Source organism: Enhydra lutris, unplaced genomic scaffold (assembly GCF_002288905.1).
Source record: "Enhydra lutris kenyoni isolate GAN:26980312 unplaced genomic scaffold, ASM228890v2 scaffoldscaffold24, whole genome shotgun sequence".
NCBI lineage: Eukaryota > Metazoa > Chordata > Mammalia > Carnivora > Mustelidae > Enhydra > Enhydra lutris.
Window position 1 is genome coordinate 26333985 of NW_019154108.1, and position 21556 is coordinate 26355540.

At 36.0% G+C, this 21556-nt stretch overlaps 1 protein-coding gene across 2 annotated transcripts in view; it reads left to right on the plus strand.

Moving 5' to 3' along the window:
* The window catches only part of LOC111150846 (ring finger and WD repeat domain 2), a 249971-nt gene that overhangs the window by 96788 nt on the left and 131627 nt on the right, over window positions 1-21556 (plus strand). For both annotated transcript variants that reach the window (XM_022508477.1, XM_022508479.1), the window contains exon 11: window positions 748-883. In XM_022508477.1, coding sequence (XP_022364185.1) covers window positions 748-883 — 136 coding nt within the window. The remainder of the gene's footprint in view (window positions 1-747; window positions 884-21556) is intronic.

Here is a 21556-nt window from a genome sequence, read left to right on the forward strand (position 1 = left end):
TCACAAGTAGATGGAGAGGCAGGCAGAGAAAGAGAAAGAGAGAGAGAGAGAGGGAAGCAGGCTCCCTGCTGAGCAGAGAGCCTGATGCGGGACTCGATCCCAGGACCTTGAGATCATGACCCGAGCCGAAGGCAGCGGCTTAACCCACTGAGCCACCCAGGCGCCCCATAAATTGTGTTTTGATAGTAAATAAATGTGGGCATGCAGAAGTATCTCTGTAAATGTGTTCCTTCAAAATAACAAATGTGCTTAGTGTATGTACTCCTGTCCATCTCCACTTTCTCCATTTTAAAGAATTTTTATTTTAATAAAAGATTAAATTTCTCTTGATCAGAGGTACTTTTTTATTTTTCTAAGAAATTATTGCTTAAAACATAAACTATAGTATGTTTTTATTGGTGTTGAAAGAGACAGTGTCTTTCAATGAACAACTAAAAAATTATTAAAGCTGAAAGATCACCTGAATAATATGTGCATACTAGTGTTTTCTAAATACTTAAGAAATGGGATGCCTGGGGTGGCTCAGTGGGTTAAGCCTCAGCAGGGGGCCTGCTTCCCTCCCCCACCCCCCGCCCCACCTGCTTCTCTGCTGACTTGTGATCTCTCTCTCTCTGTCAAATAAATAAATAAAATCTTAAAAAAATACTTAAGAATTGTTTGTATTTAGAATATAAGTTTTAATCTGTGTATACTGCTTTTTGACTTACATCGCAATTCCATTTATTTTGTTTTGTTTTCTTTGTGTAGATGATAGTAGAACTGCAAGCCAGTTGGATGAATTTCAGGAATGCTTGTCTAAGTTTACTCGATACAATTCAGTACGACCTTTGGCTACATTGTCATATGCTAGTGATCTGTATAATGGTTCCAGCATAGTCTCTAGGTAAGTATTGGGCAGCACCCTTTACTATTTACTTTTGCAAGAGTATCTAAAATTTAATTTGACAGTTTCATTGTTCTAGTTAAGAGTCTGTGTTCTGAAGTCAGGTTGCCTGTCAGTTTTAGTTCTGTGGTCTTGGGCAAGTTCCTGAATCTCTTTAGTCCTCAATGTCTTCATCTTTAAAATGGAATGGTTAATAGTATTCACCTCATTGGGTTTCAGTTTGTGTTTTTATAATGGTTTTGTCTGGTTTTGGTGACAGGGTATGTATGCTCTTCTCATAAGGGCTCCCTCATCTTCAGTTTTCTACAACAGTTTGTGAAGAATTGGTATTATTTCTTCTTTATATATTTTGTAGAATTCTCCAGTGAAACTATCTTGGCCTTGAGTTTTCTTTGAGGGAAGAGTTTTGAGTACAAATTAAATTTTTAAAAGCAGTATAAGATTAATCAGGTTATTGATTTTTTCTTGATTGAACATTGTTTTTAATTTGTGTCTTTAAAAGAATTTGTCCATTTCACCTAGGTTGTTGAATTTATCATGTGTTTGTAGTATTCCTTTATTATCCTTTTATGTCTTTAGATTTTCTAATGATGTTCCCTTTCTTGTCCCTGATATTGGAAACTTGTTTCCCTTTATTTTTCTTTCCTTAATAGTCTCGTCTAGAAGTTTATCAATTTTATTTGTCTTTTCAAATTGGTAGCTCTTAATTTATTGATACTCTGTATTTTTCTGTTTCATTGATTTCTGCTTTAACTTTATTTTTTTCCTGCTTTCTTTAGGCTTAATTTGCCTCTTATCTTTGGTAGATCTTATCTTTGCTTTATCTTAAGGTAGAAACTAAAGTGATTGAGTTGAAAATTTGCTTCTCTAATATAATTTATGCTTTAAATTTCTCTCTGTGCCCTGCATCAGCTGCATCCCATGAATTTTGATGTGGTATTTTTTCTTTTTTCTAAATTTTGGTTTTATTATGATAAAATACATGTAACATGAAATACATTAACTTAACCATTGTACTGTTCAGTGGTATTTAATAAATACCTTCTTAATAATGCTGCAAGTGTCACCAGTGTCTGTCTTTAACACTTGACATTTTGTAAAACTGAAAATCAATACCTGTTAAACAGTAACTCTTTTTTTTTTTTTTAAAAGATTTTATTTATTTATTTGACAGCCAGAGATCACAAGTAGGCAGAGAGGCAGGCAGAGAGAGAGGAGGAAGCAGGCTCCCCGCCGAGCAGAGAGCCCGATGCGGGGCTCGATCCCAGGACCCTGAGATCATGACCTGAGCTGAAGGCAGCGGCTTAACCCACTGAGCCACCCAGGCGCCCCATAAACAGTAACTCTTTATTCCCCTCCTCCCCGAATCCTGGCAACCACCCATCTACTTTATTTCTCTATTATTTTGACTACTCTGAGTATCTCATATATGTGAAATCACACAGTATTGGTTTTTTGTGTGACTGGCTTATTTCACTTAGGAAAATGTTGTCAGTTTTTGTCCATGTTGTAGCATATATCAGAATTTTCTTTTTAAGTCTCAATAACACTCCCTTGTATGTATGTTTATGCCACATTTTGCTTATCTGTTTGATGATGGACACATATGTTGCTTCTGAGTTTTTTAACTGTTCTGACTAATATTGCTATGAATATGAGTGAACAGATACCTCTTCAAGACCTTGATTTCAGTTCTTTTAGGCATATCCCCAGATATGGCATTGCTGGATTATATGGTAATTCTATTTCTAACTTTTTTTTTTTTTCTAAAGATTTTATTTATTTATTTGACAGAGAGAGAGCTCGAAATCGCAAGTAGGCAGAGAGTCAGCAGAGAGAGAGGGGGAAGCAGGCTCCCTGCTGAGCAGAGAGCCTGATGTGGGGCTCAATCCCAGGACCCTGGGATCCTGATCTGAGCCGAAGGCAGAGGCTTTAACCCACTGAGCCACCCAGGCACCCCTCTATTTCCAACTTTTTGATGAGCTGCCATACTGTGCATTTTAAAATTCCACCAGCAGTGCATAAGGCTTCCAGTTTCTCCACATTCTTGCCAGCACTTATTTTCCCTGTTTTTGATAGTCACCATCCTAACAGGTGTGAGGTGGTTGGTAGCTCTTAGATTTGCTTTGTATTTCCATAATGATTAGTGATGTGCATTGTTTCTGTGCTTATTGGCACAGAGAAATTTCCATTGAAGTCTTTACCCAGTTTTGAATTTTGTTGTTGTTGTGTTTCAGTAGTTCTGTGTGTATTCTGGTTATTAGTCTCTTATCAGATTTGTACATATTTTCTCTTATTCTGTGGGTTCTCTTCTACTTTGTTGATATTGTCTATTGATTCACGGAATTTTATAATTTTCATGATGTCTAATTTGTTTTTCTTTTGTTGCCTATGCTTTTGATGTCATATCTCAGGAATCAGTATCCAATCCTAAGTCATGAAAAGAGTTTTATAGTTTTGTGGTTTAGATTTAACTTTTTGATCCATTTTGAGTTAATTTTTGTGTATGGTTTTAGGTAAGGATCCCACCCACTTCATTCTTTTTTTCATGTGGATATGCAGTATCCGCATCATCACTTCTTGAAAAACTCCTTTCCCTTTTGAATGGTATCACCGTTCCTGTCAAAGGTCATTTGACCGTATATGCAAGGGTGCAAGGGTTTATGTCTGGGTTCTCTTTTCTTCTCTGCTGCATTTACCTATATATCTTTTTGTATTGCCACTACTACACCTTTTTTTTTTTTTTTTTTTTTTTTTTTTTAAAGGAGACAGGGCCTAGGGCCAGAGACAGAGGGAGAGAGAGAATCTTAAGCAGGCTCCACACCTAGCACAGAGCTCAACAGGGGACTCAGTCTCATGACCCTGAGATCATGACCCAAGCCAAAATCAAGAGTCAGCCTTAACAGACTGAGCCACCCACGTGCCCCAACACACTGTTTTATCAGAACTTTTTAGTAAATTTTGAAATCAGGAAATTGTGAGTGTTTTAGCTCTGTTCTTTTTCAAGATTGTTTTTTCTATTTCTGCAAAAAATGTCACTTGAGATTTTGACAGGGGTTACATTGAATTTCTAGATTACTTTGGGTAATATTGACATCTTAACAATATTCAGTCTTCTGATTCATGGACATGAGATATATTTCCATTTATTTTTCTCTTCTTTAATTTTTTTCAGCAATTTTTCGTAGTTTTCATGTATAAATCTTTTGCTTTTGATTAATTCTTTCATATTTTTTTTGATGCTGCTGTAAGTGGAGATGTTTTCATAATTTTATGACTGTTTATTGTTAATTGCATCAAAGATAGATTTTCATTCAGTTCAAGAAGCTTTTAAGTTTCAAATTTGATTTTTTTTTGACTCATGGATTATTGAGACATATCTTAGTAGTTTTCAAATGTTGAGATTTTGTTATCTTTTTGTTATTATGTTATTTTTATCTTCATTTTCTTGGTGACCATTCTTTAAAAATTCCTAAAATGATTTTCTAATACACATAAAAATAGAATGGAATAATAATTCCTCATATAGTCATCTTCCAGATTCAGCAGTGATCCAGATTTTGCTATACTTGCTTCTTTTATAGTTTTCATTCTTTCTTTGCTTATGTATTTTTTTAAAAGATTTTACTTATTTATATGAAAGAGAGAGAGAGAGAGACTGCAATAGCCAGAGGGAGCACGAGTGGGGAGGAGAGGAACGAGCAGACTCCCCACTCAGTGGAGAGCCCAACTTGGGGCGCGATCCCAGAACCCTGGGATCATGAGCTGAGCTGAAGGTAGATGCTTAACTGAGCCCTACTTAAGGTGCCCCTACTTAAGGATTTTGAGACAGATTTCAGATTCTGTGTCATTTCATCCTTATATTCTTAAGAATGTAAATATGAACTTTTAAAAACACAGGGCTGTATCATATGTAACACAGTTTCCAGTAATCCCTTTGTATCATCACATTGCATGTTTTTGTTCAAATCTCCTAGATAAAATAAAGAAACCTTAAAAAGATTTTTGATACAGATCAAGAATTTGGCAATTTTTAACTTGTCCAGTACATTATTATGTATGGTTTTCCATTTCCATTACAAAGATTTTTTATTAAAATATAAGAATATCGGTCTTGGAATTTAAGCTGATACCTAAAGAGACTTGCAGCTAACTGTTGATTGTATTCCAGCTGGTTTAGCGCAGTAGCGAGTAAGACAAGAATCACACATTCATTTTTTTTTTAAGATTTAATTTATTTATTTGACAGAGATCACAAGTAGACAGAGAGGCAGGCAGAGAGAGAGGGGGTAAGCAGGCTCCCTGCTGAGCAGAGAGCCTGATGTGGGGCTCGATCCCAGGACCCTGGGATCATGACCTGAGCTGAAGGCGGAGGCCTTAACCCACTGAGCCACCGAGGCACCCCTCACATTCATTTTTTTTTTTTCCTATGTGTTGGTAATATGTGCTTTCTTTATCAAGCACTGGAATGATTAAAACTTGAAAATGCAGTAGATTGTGGGGCTTATTTAACTAATTAATTAAATGAGTAATTAAATTTATATAGCAAAAATTAATCTACCCCTTAATGTGGGCTAGGCTAAGAGTACAATCGTGAATTGGCCAGATTTGATGCTTGGTTTAGGAAAGCTCTTAGTATTATTTCAGTGTTTTTGTAGAAAAAAATGTAAGAAAGTTTTTGAAATGCTTTAGCTTGGAGTGACAGTGTAATACTATTACTTAATTTTTCTTTCTTTTCTTTTTTCTTTTTTTTTTTTTTTTTTGAGAATGCACTGGTGTGCTTGTGCACAAGTGGGAGCTGGTAAGGGGGGGAGGGGGGAGAGAGAATCCCAAGCAGTCTCCACACCCAGAGAGGAGTCTGACACAAGGCTCAATCCCACAACCCTTAGATCGTGACCTGAACTGAAACCAAAAGCTGGTTGCTTAACTGAGCCACCCAGGTGCCCCTTAAGTTCTTAACTAGTGTAAGAATGTATAATATATATTTTTAAGAGATTCAGAGATGTAGCTTGAATATGAAATGGCAAAAACGATGGAAGTTTATAATAATGACCTGATAAATACATTTACCTGTAATTATGTGGCTCTACTCAACTAAAATATAATGCAGATTATAGCTCTATTTTAATATAGATTAATGTCCCTTAGCACTGTAAATTCATCCTGCATTGTATTTTCTTTTCCATTAAGGAAGGAACAAAAATCCAAAAATAGTAAAAATTTCCATCTTAACTTTATATTACAAAAGCATCATTTCTAGTTAGAAATCTAGAATTGGTTATACATCTCTAGGATTTAAAAAAGAATAAGAGCCATTTTGTTTCATCATTTTTTAAAAAAGATTTATTTATTTGACAGAGAGAGAGAGAGAAGGAACACAAGCAGGGGAAATAGGAGAGGGAGGAGCAGGGAGCTTGACGAGGGGCTTGATCCCAGGTCCCTGGGATCATGACCTGAGCTGAAGGTAGGTGCTCGAGAACTGAGCCACCCAGCACCCCTGTTTTCATCATTTTTGAAAACTGATTTTAATATAATTAAAATAGCTTGATTTTAATGTAATTCTGGGCTTTTTTTTTTTTTAAGCTTGATTTTAATATGATTCTGGGCTTTTTTTTTTTTTTTTTTTTTTTTAAATGCTATTAAGTCCTCCCTCCCTCCTCCAAAGTTTTGTTTAAATTCTAGTTAGTTAACACATAGTGTAATATTGGTTTCAGGAATATTAACTCTTGATCATACAGAGACATTTATGTCAGAACACTGTGTATTCTGAGGCAGAAGTTTACTGAAGACTTAAATGAGATTTCAATTTGGAAATACCACTTAATGAAAGTGAGATTAGGGCTGCCCGGCTGATGCAGTTCGCCGGATGTCAGACTCCCGCACTCCCTTGGCGTCTGCTTGAGGCTCTCTTCCCCCACCTGCCCATGCTTACTTGCTTGCTCTTTCTCTGGAATAAATAAATGTTTTTAAAAGTGAGATTTGTTTTATTAAAATATTTCAATTAAAAATTTAAAAGGTACCTTCAGTTATTTCATCTTGCATGCTAACATCTTTTCTTTCATTGACATTGAATTGACATTTCAGAAAACATTTCAGTTTTGAAGGTTTATAATATAATAGAGGAGAGATGAAGACTAGTAGGTAGCAACAAGAAAAAGAGTATTCAGGGAGACTTTGCCAGTTTCACAGCCCTGGAGATTTTTTTGCTTTTCCTACTTCCTCATATTGACACACATCATTGATAATAAATTTACTTTAAAGGCTTTTAATTCCTCTCAAAATAGGAAATTTTGATGAAGAATTTCTTTTGGGAAAAGAGATAAAGACATATTAGAAATGACAAATAATGTTGAATTTACATTATTTAATAATGTTGCATTATTTCATTACATTGTGGAAGAAATTATTCTTACTGTAAAATTGCATGAAATATATCTAGTGTTGGTCATTCACTGCATTGAGAATCTGACTGAGAGAAAAACTTGGTTTTAAAGTTTTCCTTTTGCTTTATGGATCATGTTGGGTTATTTAATACCATACTTATAATTCCACAAGGTGGCAGCATTTGTTTACTTTAACAGTTTCTCAATTATTAGTAGACTAGGTATGGAAATAAATGGCTTATGGAAATTAATAGCTAATAGGGATGTTCATGCTCATGAATACTAAGTGGTCCTAGATTAATAAAAGCAAGCTATGGAAAGGACAGAAACTCATCTTACAATGATGTCACATTTTGCTTATTTTCTTAAATATCTAGTGGCCACCAGAGAAGAATTTTTTTAAACTGCATTGCTTGAATTTACTGAATACTTAGCAGTTGGCTGTTTCTTGAATTTTTGGTTTGAATTTTACATACCTAGATTATTATGGTTAAAATTGTTCTACATTCCATATGTAGTTTAGAGGTTATATAACATTTTTGCTTATGGTTTCTTGAATTTTTAAATAGAATTGCAGCAGGCATTAGTAAATTTTTAAGAAAGTGGTTACGTATTGTGGCATTCATTGTTGCTGCTAGATGAGTTGCTATACTGGCAGTGTAGTGTTTAATTATTTGATTGGTTTTTTAAAGATACCTTTTTGAGTACCTTACATGGTATTTTAAGTATTTCACTAACTCATTTAATCTTTATATCAAACTTAAGGAATAAGGCATTGTGATTGATCCTATTATACAGATGAGGAATTGTGGTAGAGATAAATTTATCTAAATTGTCCAAGTTCAACACAATGCTAGTGAATGATAGAATTAAAATTTGAACTGAGACATTGTGGCTTCTGAGTTTACTCTTCCATTATTCCCTTCAGTACCTGTTAAAACACTGTACTTTTGAGACACCCGAAAGAATAAAATGAACGAATTCTTTTGAGTTTCTTTTTTTTTTTTACTTTTTAAGATTTAATTTTTTATTTTAGAGGTAGGGGAGGAGCAGAGGGAGAGGCAGAGAATCTCCAGCAGACTTTCTCGCTGAGTGCAGAGCCTGCCATGAGGCTTGAACCCACAGCCCTGGGAGCATGATCTGAGCCGAAATCAAGAGTCACTCATTCACCCAACTGAGCCACCCAGGCTCCCCTCTTTTGAGTTTATGATAATTGGTATTCCTGTGACTGTCTTGTCTGATTTGCTCTAAATAATGAGCATGTTTTAAAATTTTAATTTGGTGTAGATATTCTGTTGAAAAGCCACTCTTGCCTTAGCTTGAGAGTATTCATGTTCAACATTTATTGTTTTTTTTTTGTAGTAGCCAGTTATGAGGATTATTTTTCCTGAATTTCAGTTTTTAATGATAGCCAGCACTGATTCTGTATTGTAGAATGCTTTGACTTTGTTTTTTAAAATATTTTATTTCTTTATTTGACAGAGATCACAAGTAGGTAGAGAGGCAGGCAGAGACAGAGGAAGGGAAGCAGGCTCCCTGCTGAGCAGAGAGCCCCATGCGGGGCTCGATTTTAGGACTCTGAGATCATGACCTGAGCCGAAGGCAGAGGCTTAACCCACTGAGCTACCCAGGCACCCCAGAATGCTTTTACTTCTTAATTTATATTTAAAAACATCTCCAGGTAATTAAGTGACTTGTTTTCAAAGGAAAAATTATGACATTTTATTTTATTTGTTTTTTAAACGGTTGTTTTATTTGTTTTGTTTTAAGTAGGCTCCGTGCTGGGCCACAGCATGGAGCCCATCATAGGGCTTAAACTCAGCGATCCTATGATCAAGACCTGAGCTGAAATTGAGATAGACGCTGAGCCACAGACATAGACTCAGGCGCCCCTTTGACTCTTTAGGACTGCTAATGAACTTTCTCTTTTTATTAATAAGATATTTTTGTTATCATCTGACACGTTATTGGGCTATTTGGGGTCAATGAGAAATGTGAGGATTTGGGAGGATAGAGAAAAGGATTTCCTTCCAGAATTTTGCTCAGGCCTAATCTTTTAAAGCAGTAATTTTAAAAACTGTGTTCTAAACTTGAAGTTTCCTCAGGAAACTGTCTTATGTATCTTACTTCCTGCTGACTCCCTATTTCTGGCAGATGATAGGTGCTTAATAGTAAATATTTATTGAATGAATGGAAACTCTCTTGCCTGCTCTGGTAGGATCTGGAGGGCTATAATAGTTGTCCAACTCAACCTGTTTTTATATATTTGCTTGCTGATAGGAGTTCCTTTGAAGAAAGTATCCCTAGGCTATAAAAGAAGTTTGTAAATCACAAATGACATATGACAGAAAAATAAAGTAGTGTTAACAACTTAAAACAGAGACATCTAGGATTCTCAGCAAGCTTTGATGAGTTTCCTCCTTTTATAACAATTCAAGATACAGTTTAAAAGTGAGATGCAGATAGTGCAAGCTTACATATTAGAAGCTGCTGCTTCCTTTCCTTCTGTCATAACCTCTACCCTGAAATTTTCCTATTGTCATTTTCTCATTTTTGTGTTTCCTTTTGCCTTTGCTTAGGCTGAGGCTTGTCAGTAGTACAGAGTGAAACCATAAACTCAAATAATTTTACACTTCCTTCTTCAAAGTGTTCATTGGGTTAGCATTTGAGATTTTAGTAGACTAGTAAAAGTTTGTCACTAATCAGAACATAAAATATATGCCTACAATGAAAGTTTAGAATTAAAATATTGCCTTTTATGATCAAACTCTTTTGTTGATCTAATGACTCTCTTCAAATAATCAAAGTGGGAAAAGAATTAGAATGATTCTGTTTGGTATGCAAGAGACCTACTATCCAAAGTAGGACTAATAGCTGGAAGTTACATTTTAAGGCTAAAACAAGGAAGCTCTTTTTAGTCAGCAATGTGCGGAAGTAGAATAGGCTTCATTAGGAGGCAGTTGCCCTATGCCCTTAGGACTTTAAAACTAAACCGTGCTTCATCTTTTGTTTTTTTTTTAAGATTTTTAATTTATTTGACAGAGACATAGTGAGAGAGGGAACACAAGTAGGGGGAGTACGAGAGGGAGAAGCAGGCCCCCCGCTGAGCAGGGAGCCAGGTGAGGTGGCTTATCCCAGAACCTTGGGATCATGACCTGAGCCAAAGGCAGATGCTTAAGGACTGAGCCACCCAAGCGCTCCCCTTCTTCTTCTTCTTCTTCTTCGTCTTTGTCTTTGTCTTCTTCGTCTTCGTCTTCATCTTCGTCTTCTTCTTCGTCTTCTGCGTCTTTGTCTTCTTCTTCATCTTCTTCTTCGTTTTCTTCTTTTTCGTCTTTGTCTTCTTCATCTTCATCTTCTTCATCTTCTTCTTCTTCTTCTTCGTCTTCATTGTCGTCTTCGTCTTCTTCTTTGTCTTCTTTGTCTTCTTCGTTTTCTTCTTCTTCTTTAATACAGAAACTCTTTCTGCAATCCTGAGGTCAGTTATATATTCACCTATATTTGTCTGGAATATTTAAAGATTTATTTTTAAAGATTTTATTTATTTATTTGAGAGAGAGAAAGAACACAGTGGGAGAGTGAGAGGGAAAAGCAGATGCAGGGCTTGATCCCAGCCTGAGCTGAAGGCAGACACTTAACCAACTGAGCCACCCAGGTGGCTGTTATTTTTGTTTTAATTTTTAAAAATTGTATCTATTCATAATGTAAGTGCTGAGGGTACCAGTAAAAGTGATATACAGGTTAGCGGAGAGACAAAATCTGTAAAGCCAATCTATAAAATCTATAAGCCAATATAGAAAAAAAAAGCATTTTGAGTGCTATGAAAATATCTACTGGCTACAGTACAGTGGATTTGAGATAAAGAATAGTAGAAGCAGGGGGATCAGATCTGTAAGTACTTTTGAATTGTCCTGGCAACACATGATGATGGCCTGTGGTCTCTACTACAAGGAAGTCAGTAGAGCTTGGACAAAGAAGTATTTAAGACATATTTAGGGACTACGATAGACAAAACATGATTATTGGTGGATATAGTCCTTGAAGGAGAGAAAGATAATTTCCAGGTTTTTGGTTTGAGTAGCTGGGCAGGAAAATGTGTGTGTGTGTGTGTGTGTGTGTGTTTGTGTGTGTGTGTATGTGTGTGTGTTTAAATTCAATTAATTAACATATAGTGTATTATAGCGTATAGTATCTCAGAGGTAGAGTTCATTGATTCCTCAGTCTTATGTAACACCCAGTGCTCATTATATCCCGTGCCCTCCTTAATGTCCATCTCCCAGTTACCCTGTCCCCCCACAGCAGTCCTCAGTTTGTTTCCTATGATTAAGAGTCTCCTATAGTTTGCTTCCTGATTTCATCTTGTTTAATTCCCCCCCCTTCCCCTATGCTCCTCTGTTTTGTTCTTAAATTCCACATGAGTGAATTCCTATGATAATTGTCTTTCTCTGGTTGATGAATTTCGCTTAGCATGATGCCCTCTAGTTCCATCTGTGTCGTTGCAAATGGCAAGATTTCATTTTGTTTTTTTTTTTTAAAGATTTATTTATTTATTTGACAAGCAGAGATCACAAGTAGGCAGAGAGGCGGGCAGAGAGAGAGAGAGAGGTGGAAGCAGGCTCCCCGTTGAGTAGAGAGCCTGATGTGGGGCTCCATCCCAGGACCCTGGGATCATGACCTGAGCCAAAGGCAGGGACTTTAACCCATTGAGCCACCCAGGTGCCCCAAGATTTCTTTTTTTTTTTTGTTGATGGCTGAGTAACTTTCCATTTTATGTATATACCACATCTTTTTTATTCATTCATCTGTCAGTGGACATCTGGGCTCTTTCTACAGTTTGGCTATTGTGGACATCGTTGCTGTAAACATTGGGGTGCAGGTGCCCCTTTGGATCACTACACTTATGTCTTTGGTATAAATACCTAATAGTGCAATTGCTGGGTCATAGGGCAGCTCTATTTTCAACTTTTTGAGGAACCTCCATACTCTTTCCAGAGTGGCTGTACCAGCTCACATTCCCACCAACAGTGTAGGAGAGTTCCCCTTTCTCTGCATCCTTGCCAACATCTTTCGTTCCTGAGTTGTTAATTTTGGCCATTATGACCAATGTGAGGTGGTATTTCATATCTCATTGTGGTTTTGATTTGTATTTCCCTGATGTCAAATGATGTTGAACATTTTTTCATGTATCTGTTAACATTTGTATGTTTTCTTTGATGAAATATCTGTTTGTGTCCTCTGCCCATTTTTGATTGAATTGTTTGTTCTTTGGGTGTTGAGTCTGTTAAGTTCTTAGGAAAAAAAAATTTTTTTTAAGATTTTATTTATTTATTTGACAGACAAAGATCACAAGTAGGCAGAGAGACAGAGCAGGGAGCCCGATGTGGGGCTCGATTCCAGGACTCCAGGTTCATGACCTGAGCCGAAGGCAGAGGCTTTAACCCACTGAACCACCCAGGCCCCCCGAGTTTGTTAAGTTCTTTATAGATTTGGGACACTAGCCCTTTATCTGTTAAGATAAGAAAAATGTGGTGTTATTTACAGGGATAGAGATACTGGAGGAAAACCAGGTTTGAAGGCAATGAGGTGCATGAAAGTTAACCAAGTAGAGATTTTACATTGGCTTGCTAGATGCACAGAGATGAAATTTGTACCATTGATAATGGGCACGGTGCTTGTCGATTGATAGAGCTCCTCCATCTAAAGATCCAGGTAGATGAGGAGGAACCAGTAAAGCTGCCTGAAATAGTTTTTAGACAAGAATGAAAACCAGGAAAATATATTGCCTTGCAAACTAAGAAATGGAGGATAATCTGCAGCATTAGACACGGGGCAGGATTGGATCCAAAGCAAAGTGAGATTTTTTGCTTTGATTAGAAGGGCTAATAAGAGGAAGAAGAAGAGAATCATTGCAAAGACAGGCATGTTTGTAGTGTTAAATGATAGGAAGATAAAGGACATTGTCTCCTAAGAATTTGTGCTTTCGCCATGTGTTGTTGCTGAGTGACAGGTAGAAAAGGTGGTTGGTGTTTGTGTGTGACTGAAGAAGAAAGAGATACTAGGTAATGAAAATGATGAGATTGATGGACTGTGAAATTTAAACTGAATACTAAAGTAGATAAAGTTAGGAGAGGCCTGGGAAAGAGGCAAAAATTGGTGAATCAGAATGAAGGGTTGTAGGAATAGTGGGCAAGCGAGGGGGAGTTTTGTGGAGACTGATCAGAGAGGTATTGGATCTTTGGCCCAGGGTACTTTTCCATCTTTGTACTTATAGCATTGGGTAGTTTACCTGATACCTAGTGGGCACACATGTTTGTTGACTCAACTGGAGAATAATCTGAAATGCAAGATAGAAAATAAGTAATAAATGCTTGTGGGGATTGGACGAAATGCTGAAGGAGTTGACTAAAAGAGGGAGTTCACTTTAGGCACTGGCTTTCAGGTTCCTAGGGGTATTTGAAATGGTGCTTTTCAAGGTTTTTCTTTTGCATTTCTATAGATTATTCTCTCTGTACTTGATTCTTTTTTTTGTTTTTTAAAGATTTTATTTATTTATTTGACAGCCAGAGATCACAAGTAGGCAGAGAGGCAGGCGGGTGGGGGGCGGGGAAGCAGGCTCCCTGCTGAGCAGTTAGCCCAATGCGGGGCTCCATCCCAGGACCCTGAGATCATGACCTGAGCTGAAGGCAGAGGCTTTAACCCACTGAGCCACCCAGGAGCCCCTCTGACTTGATTCATAAGCTAGAAAGTGACATTAATATATTTTTTCCTAATTCTTCCCTGTGTTCAAATCTATGTCTTTTATAATTTCTTGCAGAAGTTTGTGGTGGAAGTAGTAATTGTTTTTAAAAGCTGGGATATCCTTGTACTTGGTTACATTAAAGGAGAAAATAATGCTTATTTTGGACCTTTTATGGATAAAATATATGGAGAAGAAATAAGGAAATATAATTATTCACTCATATCAAATTATACAGATTTCCTATATAGGAGAAGTCATTTGCAAATTTTTACAGTAAAACTACCCATTTGCAATAGGTGAAAGAAGACCAATTTTGAAGTTTTTTTTGTTTTGCTGTTTTTTGTTAAGTATAGTTGACATACAGTGTTCTATAATTTTAGGTATACAAATAGTGATTTGACAATTCTATGTATCATGCTTTGCTTACCACATGTGTAGCTATCCTCTGTCACCATACGATGCTTGTATTGTACCATTGACTGTATTCCCTGCGTTGTACCTTTCATCTCTGTGACATAATCATTTTATAACTGGAATCCAGTACCTCCCACACCCATTCCCCCATCCTATCAGTTTATTCTCTATATTTATGTCTCTGCTTTTTTTTTTGTTTTGTTTTTTAGATTCTACATGTAAGTGAAATCACATGGTATTTGTCTTTCTTTGTCTTTTTTTTTTTTTTTTTTAAACCAGGTTCCATGCCCAATGTGGAGCTCATCATGGGGCTTGAATTTAGGACCCTGGGATTGAGACCTGAGCCGAAATCAAGAGTCAGACACTTAACTGACTGAGCCATCCAGGCACCACTGTCTTTCTCTGTCTTATTTCACTTAGCATAATACACTCTAGGTCCATCCATGTTGTTGTAAATGGCAAGATCTCATTCTTTTCTTAAGGCTAATATTCCATCTAATATACATCTGGGGCACCTGGGTGGCTCAGTCAGTTAAGCATCTGCCTTAGGCTCAGGTCATGATCTCAGGGTCTTGGATTGAGCCCTAAGTTGGGCTCCCTGCTCCTCAGGAAGTCTGCTTCTCCCTCTATCCTCCTCCCACTCATGCTCTCTCTTTCTCCCTGTCAAATAAATAAAATCTTTTAAAAAAGTTAATATGCCACATCTTTATCCATTCATCTGTGGATAGACACTTGGGTTGCTTCCCTATCTTGGCTATTATAAATAATGCTGCAGTAAACATAGGGGTGTATATATCTTTTCAAATTAGTGTTTTCATTTTCTTTGGGGGCATATGCAGTGGTAGAATTACTGGATTATATGGTATTCCCATTTTTACTCTTTTTGAGGTACTGCTGTACTGTCTTCTGCAGTGGCTGCACCACTTTGCATTTGTACCAGTGGTTCATGAGGGTTCCTTTTCTCCGTATCTTCAGCAACATTTTTTATTTCTTGTGTTTTTGATCCTAGCCAATCTGACAAGGTGTAAAGTAGTATTATAGTTTTGATTTGCATTTCCCTAATGATTAGTGATGTCGAACATTTTTTCATGTGTCTGTTGGCCATCTGTATATCTTTGAAAAAATGTCTATTTATGTCCTCTGCCTATTTTTAATCAGATCATTTGGTTTTCTTTTTTGGTGCTAAGTTGTATAAGCTCATACATTTTGGATATTAAGCTCTTGCTGAAAATGTCATTTGCAACTATCTTCTATCATTCAGTTAGATTTCCTTTTTGTTTTGTTGATGGTTTCCTTCTCTGGGCAAAAAAAAAAAAATTTTTTTTTTAAAGATTTTATTTATTTGACAGAGAACACAAGTAGGCAGAGAGGCAGGCAGAGAAAGAAGGGGAAGCAGGCTCCCTGCCGAGCAGAGAGCCTGCTCCATCCCAGGACCCTGGGATCATGACCTGAGCCGAAGGCAGAGGCTTTATTTAACCCAGTGAGCCACCGAGGTGTCCCTGGGCAAAAATTTTTTATTTTGTGTAGTACCAGTAGTTTATTTTTGCTTTTATTTCCCTTGCCTAAGGAGACATTATCTAGGAAGATGTTGCTAAGGCCAATGTCAAAGAGATTACTACCTGTGTTTTCTTCTAGAAACTGTATAGTTTCAGGTCTCACATGTAGGTGCTATTTGGAGTTTATTTTTGTTTATGGTGTGAGAAAGTGGTTCAGTTTCATTCTTTTCCATGTAGTTGTCCAGTTTTCCTAGCACCATTTGTAAAGAAGGTCAGTTTGAATGAGTTGAAGTCTCATGTAGTTTAAAAAAATAATTTTACTTCTTTCAGCTATCTAACCTACTCAGAAATAGTTTCAGCTGAAACCTATTTAAATGAGATGAATTGAGAACTTACTTGAATTATTCTAGCATTTTGTGTGGTACATTGTAGTTACATTTATTTACAGTTGGAGGGCTTACTAAAACATTTCCGGGCCCTACTCCAGAAGTTTCTTATTCACTGGTCTTTGCTAGGGCCAAGAATTTACGTTTCTAACACATCGCGAGGTAATAGTGCTGTTGCTGGTCTGAGACCACACTTTGAGAGTACTGTCTTAGGTTAAGAGCTTTAAAAAAGAAGAAATTCACTTCTAATAGGAAATATTTATAATTTTAATTCTTTAGTAGAAAACCAATTATTTATGTTTTTATAGTTTGTGAATTAAAGGAAAAAGGTTAAAGACCATTTATTTTATAGAGTTTTCTAAATAATAAACTGTTACAGCATGCTATGAACAGGTTGCATACGTACCAAGATGCTTATTCCTTCTGTTCTTGGGACAGTTGGGTGGGGGTGGGTTGGAGAAGCAGCTCATAACCAACTATCCTCGGGATAGAGGGATTAACCGCAGGATAGAGGGATTAACTCCATAATTAGCTTATTTGTTTTGTCCACTGCAGGGTGATAGGGAAACTCTAGCTTAAAGAACCTAGGGACAAATAAAGTATTTTGGTTTCTTTTGAAATTGTTTTAGTCATTTTTGGTGAAAGAATTATGTAGTGAAAATTGAGATTGGGCTCCTTAATATATAAAGTATTGGCATTTCATACTGATTATTAATCTTAAAGCCGAGTTGTTAAAAGGAAGCCTGCTCTTATCCTGCTGGAGAACCATCTCACTTTGCCATAGAAGTAAGGCATTGGGTGGCTAGTCGTTTGGGCACAGATTTGGGGTGACTGAAAGGGATGTTTTGAACCTGTTAAAATTTAGAAAGTATGTCCTTCAGTTTAATGTCTTTCTTATGCTACTGACTTAATTAAGATTATGTAGGGGAGGAAAAATCTTTTTCCTTCTACTCTTCCACGTTTTTGATTGGGACCCCACAACAGATTAACAAGAGAAAAACGGAAGTTAGTAATATGTACATTTCTTGTATACGCTGGAGAAACCTAGGCAAATGTGTAACTCAGCTGTCTGAGAACTCTGGCTTATGTCAGATCTTTAGCAAAGAACAATAAATATGTAGAGAAATGAAAGGATTAAAAAAAATAGCAGTTTTAGATTTCCAAGAATAGCAAACTATGGGAAAGGAAATATACTGGAGGAAACTAATGGAATGAGGTTTATTTGCAGATTTCTTTCATGCCATATCTGGGCTTCTATCCTGCTTTTAGATGGTAAAAGGGGGAGGGTAGAGAGTGCTTTTCCTGCATTTGCTGCTTAATTGCCTTTAGCTCAAAATAGTTTTTGTGTCAAAGAGGCATATTTTGGGGTGATGTATTATGGTTTCCTTCAGATAAAAGGCAGTCTCTGCCTATTTTTATCACTGGTGTGAGTTTAGTAGTACTTCACTTTACTGCCACTTAGAAATAACTGTGATATCAGTATACATAAAACTTAATCTGGTAAAGGTGTTTTATAATATAAACACTTGGGTAGATACCATCATTTGGCCCAGATGTGGTAATTTCCCTGTATACTGCCTCCATTGGACATTTTCATACCTTTAAAACTTTTTGGGTAAAGTAGGATGTTACTGTGAGAGCTGTTGTCCACATGTATCATTTCAGTTTTTACTTCTTTGAGTTAATTTCTCTAGCTACCTTTACAGCAGAGTGTTTCATATTATGGTAACACTTCACCTGTATAGAATTTAACCTGGCAATCTCATCTAACTAAAACACAATCAGTAATCAAGGTTTAAATGAAACATAAAAAGGCTTTAGAACAAAATAAATGCCACTAAATTAATGGCTAAAGCTCAAATATTAGCAAATAGCCATTTTCTTGAATTATTTCAGGCCTAGTGATTTGTATACAGTTCTTGTAATCTTAGTTTTATCTGGTTTGTGTCTCTTCAAAGTGTAAAAGAAGAGAGATTGCAATAGATGGGTTGAAGAAGTGATAGCTACTTGCTAGACAAAGGGGAAGAAATGATGAAGCTGCAAATTGGAGCTAAAAAGTAAAGCAGTTTGGATCCATTTAACAATGAGTTCAAGTGGTGTGGCATATCTTAATAGACCTTGAGATCATTGAGATGTAATAGAGTATGATAACTAATGTTGGCTGGGGTATTCACATTACTTTGTTCAGTATGTTCTTACGAAGTAGTAAAGAATGTATTACATTTGACAGATTATATTCATAGGGAATCAAAAGTTGGTTCCGAAATTCACTTAACTAATATTTATTACCACTCACTGTGCCGTAGGGCAGTAGACACGTATGTGTGGAAAATGCTATTGTATCTATTATTCTTTTTTTTGTATCTGTTATTCTTTAGAAATAATTTTAAGTATGTTACTATCACCATTGGTATAAATATAATGTGAAAAATATTCATATTTCTTTATAATTACTTTGAAGTTTTTTGGTACTTGTACATTTCAAACTTTGCATTGGTTTAATTTATATTAAAAGAAACATTGTAAATCAGAAAAATACTGGCTTTTTGTCTAGTATAGGAATTGGCAAACTCTGGTCCATTGGAGTCATATTTGGCCTATCACTTAATTTTGAGTGACCCATGAGCTAAGAATGGTTTTTATCTTTTTAATTGGTTGAAAAAAATTCAAAAGAAGAATAGTAACAAATGATGTATAGTGTCATGACTTAAAATATTGACACATGAAAATTCTGTGAAATTCAAATTCCAGTTTTCATAAATTAAGTTTTATTGGAATACAGTCATACTTATTCCTGATATTGTTTGTGGCTGATTTTATGCTACAGCAGCAGAGTCAAGTAGTTTTGAGAGAACTACACGGTTCCTCAGAACAAATTTGCTGACTTTTGACCTAGTAGATTTGTTTAGGCTCTAAGGATGTACTGTTATAGTTGATTAAAGTTCTGTCATGTTTTTGGATATCAGTATATCTTATGAAAGAAAATGGCTTGTGTCAGATTTTCTGATCTTCTTGTGATGATTGGCTGACTGTTTTATATGCTTCATCATTTCTTAATACAAATAACCTATCACCAGCCTGTCTTACGGTAAGCACTTCATCATTGGTTGAATGATAGGTACAGATTTGTAGTCCTTACCTAATAACAAATTCTGGTTCATTCAGCAGAAAGTTTCTTATTTGTGTTTTTTAAAAAATTATTTATCGAGTAAAGCTGAAAAATGCCTTGAAATACAACAAAAACTTGCACTGTGATTAGGAGATTTAGCTGTATTGTACTAATCTTGAAATAGAGATGCTTTTCTACCACCAATGAGTTTTGTTTTTTTTTTTTTTAAGATTTTATTTATTTTTATGACAGGGAGAGAGATCACAAGTAGGCAGAGAGGCAGGCAGAGAGAGGGAAGCAGGCTCCCCGTCAAGCAGAGACCCTGTCAAGCAGAGACCCCGATGTGGGGCGTGGGGCTCGATCCCAGGACCCTGGGATCACGACCTGAGCTGAAGGCAGCAGCTTTAACCCACTGAGCCACCCAGGCGTCCCCACCAATGAGTTTTTTAAATTGTTTCTGTTCTCTCTCCTTTTCCCTTTTTCCTCACCACATTAATAGGTAGTTTTGCTACCTATTAAAATTATAAAATTAAAGCATTAAAATTATAAAACTGGTTTTTGATCTATGCTTGAGAGAGATTAATTTGTGGTTATATTATTTACAAATTTAAGTTTAAATGTATAATTGCAAGTTGTATAGTTTTTAAAACCACCTATATTGAGGTATAATATACATACAATGAATGTATAAAGTTTTATGTTTTGGAATTGTATAAGCCACATATAGAAATACAGAAAATTTCCAAAAATTTTAATTACTGCTACTTTGCAGTTAATTCCATCTCTTCCTTCAAATTCCTGTCCAGGCCACTAATTAATCACTTTGCCATTAACCATTAGAATAGTCATTCTGGAATTTTAAAAAATGGAGCCATAGAATATGAACTCTTTTGTGTCTAGCTTTAGCTCAGCATATTTTTGAAATTCATTCATGTTGTTGCCTCTATCAATAGATACAGTTAATTATCAGTTAAAAGTTAATTAAGTAATATTCCATTTTACGAATATTCCACAATTTGTTTACCCATTCATGTGTTGATGGACATTTAATTTGTTTCCAGTTTTTGATTATTATGGATAAAGCTACCATGAATATTTACACACAAGTCACTTTGGATATTCATATTCATGTTTATTTCTCTTGGGTAAATACTTGGGATTCAAATTTCTGGGTTGTCATTGTGATCAAGCAGAAGCTGAAGGGTGGTGAGGTTGCCCAGCTCAAGAAAAGTGCAGATACCTTGTGGGACATCCAGAAAGACCTAAAAGATCTGTGACTCCTGGCTTCTAGGCTGTAGAAATTTAAAACTACAATGTGATTAACTGTGAGCCTTTAGTTTTTCATCCATATACATGGGTCACAGTTTGCTTTTATCTTCCTAAATATGTGAATCTGGGCTACCAGAGTCAAACCCCATGCTTGGTTTAATGCTTGCAATATGAGCCCTTGAACAAATAAAATTAACTGTTGTAGTGTGGGGGGGGAGAAATTTCTGGGTTGTATGCTTAGCTTAGTTTGTACTTAACATTTCAAGAAACTGCTAAACTGTTTTTAAAGTGATTGGGTTATTTTAAAAAATTCAGCCATGTAAGAGAGTTCCAGTTGTCCCAAATTCTTAGTAACTCTTGCCATTGTCAGTATTTTCATTAGTGGATTTGTAGTTAATATTTTCTTTCCGTTTTACTTTGCATTTCTTTTATAACTAATGATTTTTAATGTGCTTATTGGCCATATGTGTTTCTTTTGTGAAGCATTTATTCAAATCTTTTGCCTGTTATTAAAAAATCAGGTTTTACTATCATTGAATAATGAGAATTTTTATGTATTCTGGATACAAGTTCTTTGTCAGATTTATGTACTGGTAGTATTTTCTCCCAGTTTGTGGCTTACTCTTTTTGTTAATAGTGTCTTTTAAATGATATAAGTATTTAATTTTGATGAATTCCAATTCATTAATTTTTTTAATGATTTAAACTCTTTCTTATAGAAATGTTCGCCTGCCCCAAATTGTGAAAATTTTTCTTTTCTCTTTTCTTTTTTTTTTTTTTTTAAAGATTTTATTTATTTATTTGACACAGAGAGAGAGAGAGATCACAAATAGCCAGAGAGGCAGGCAGAGAGAGGGGGAAGCAGGCTTCTTGCTGAGCA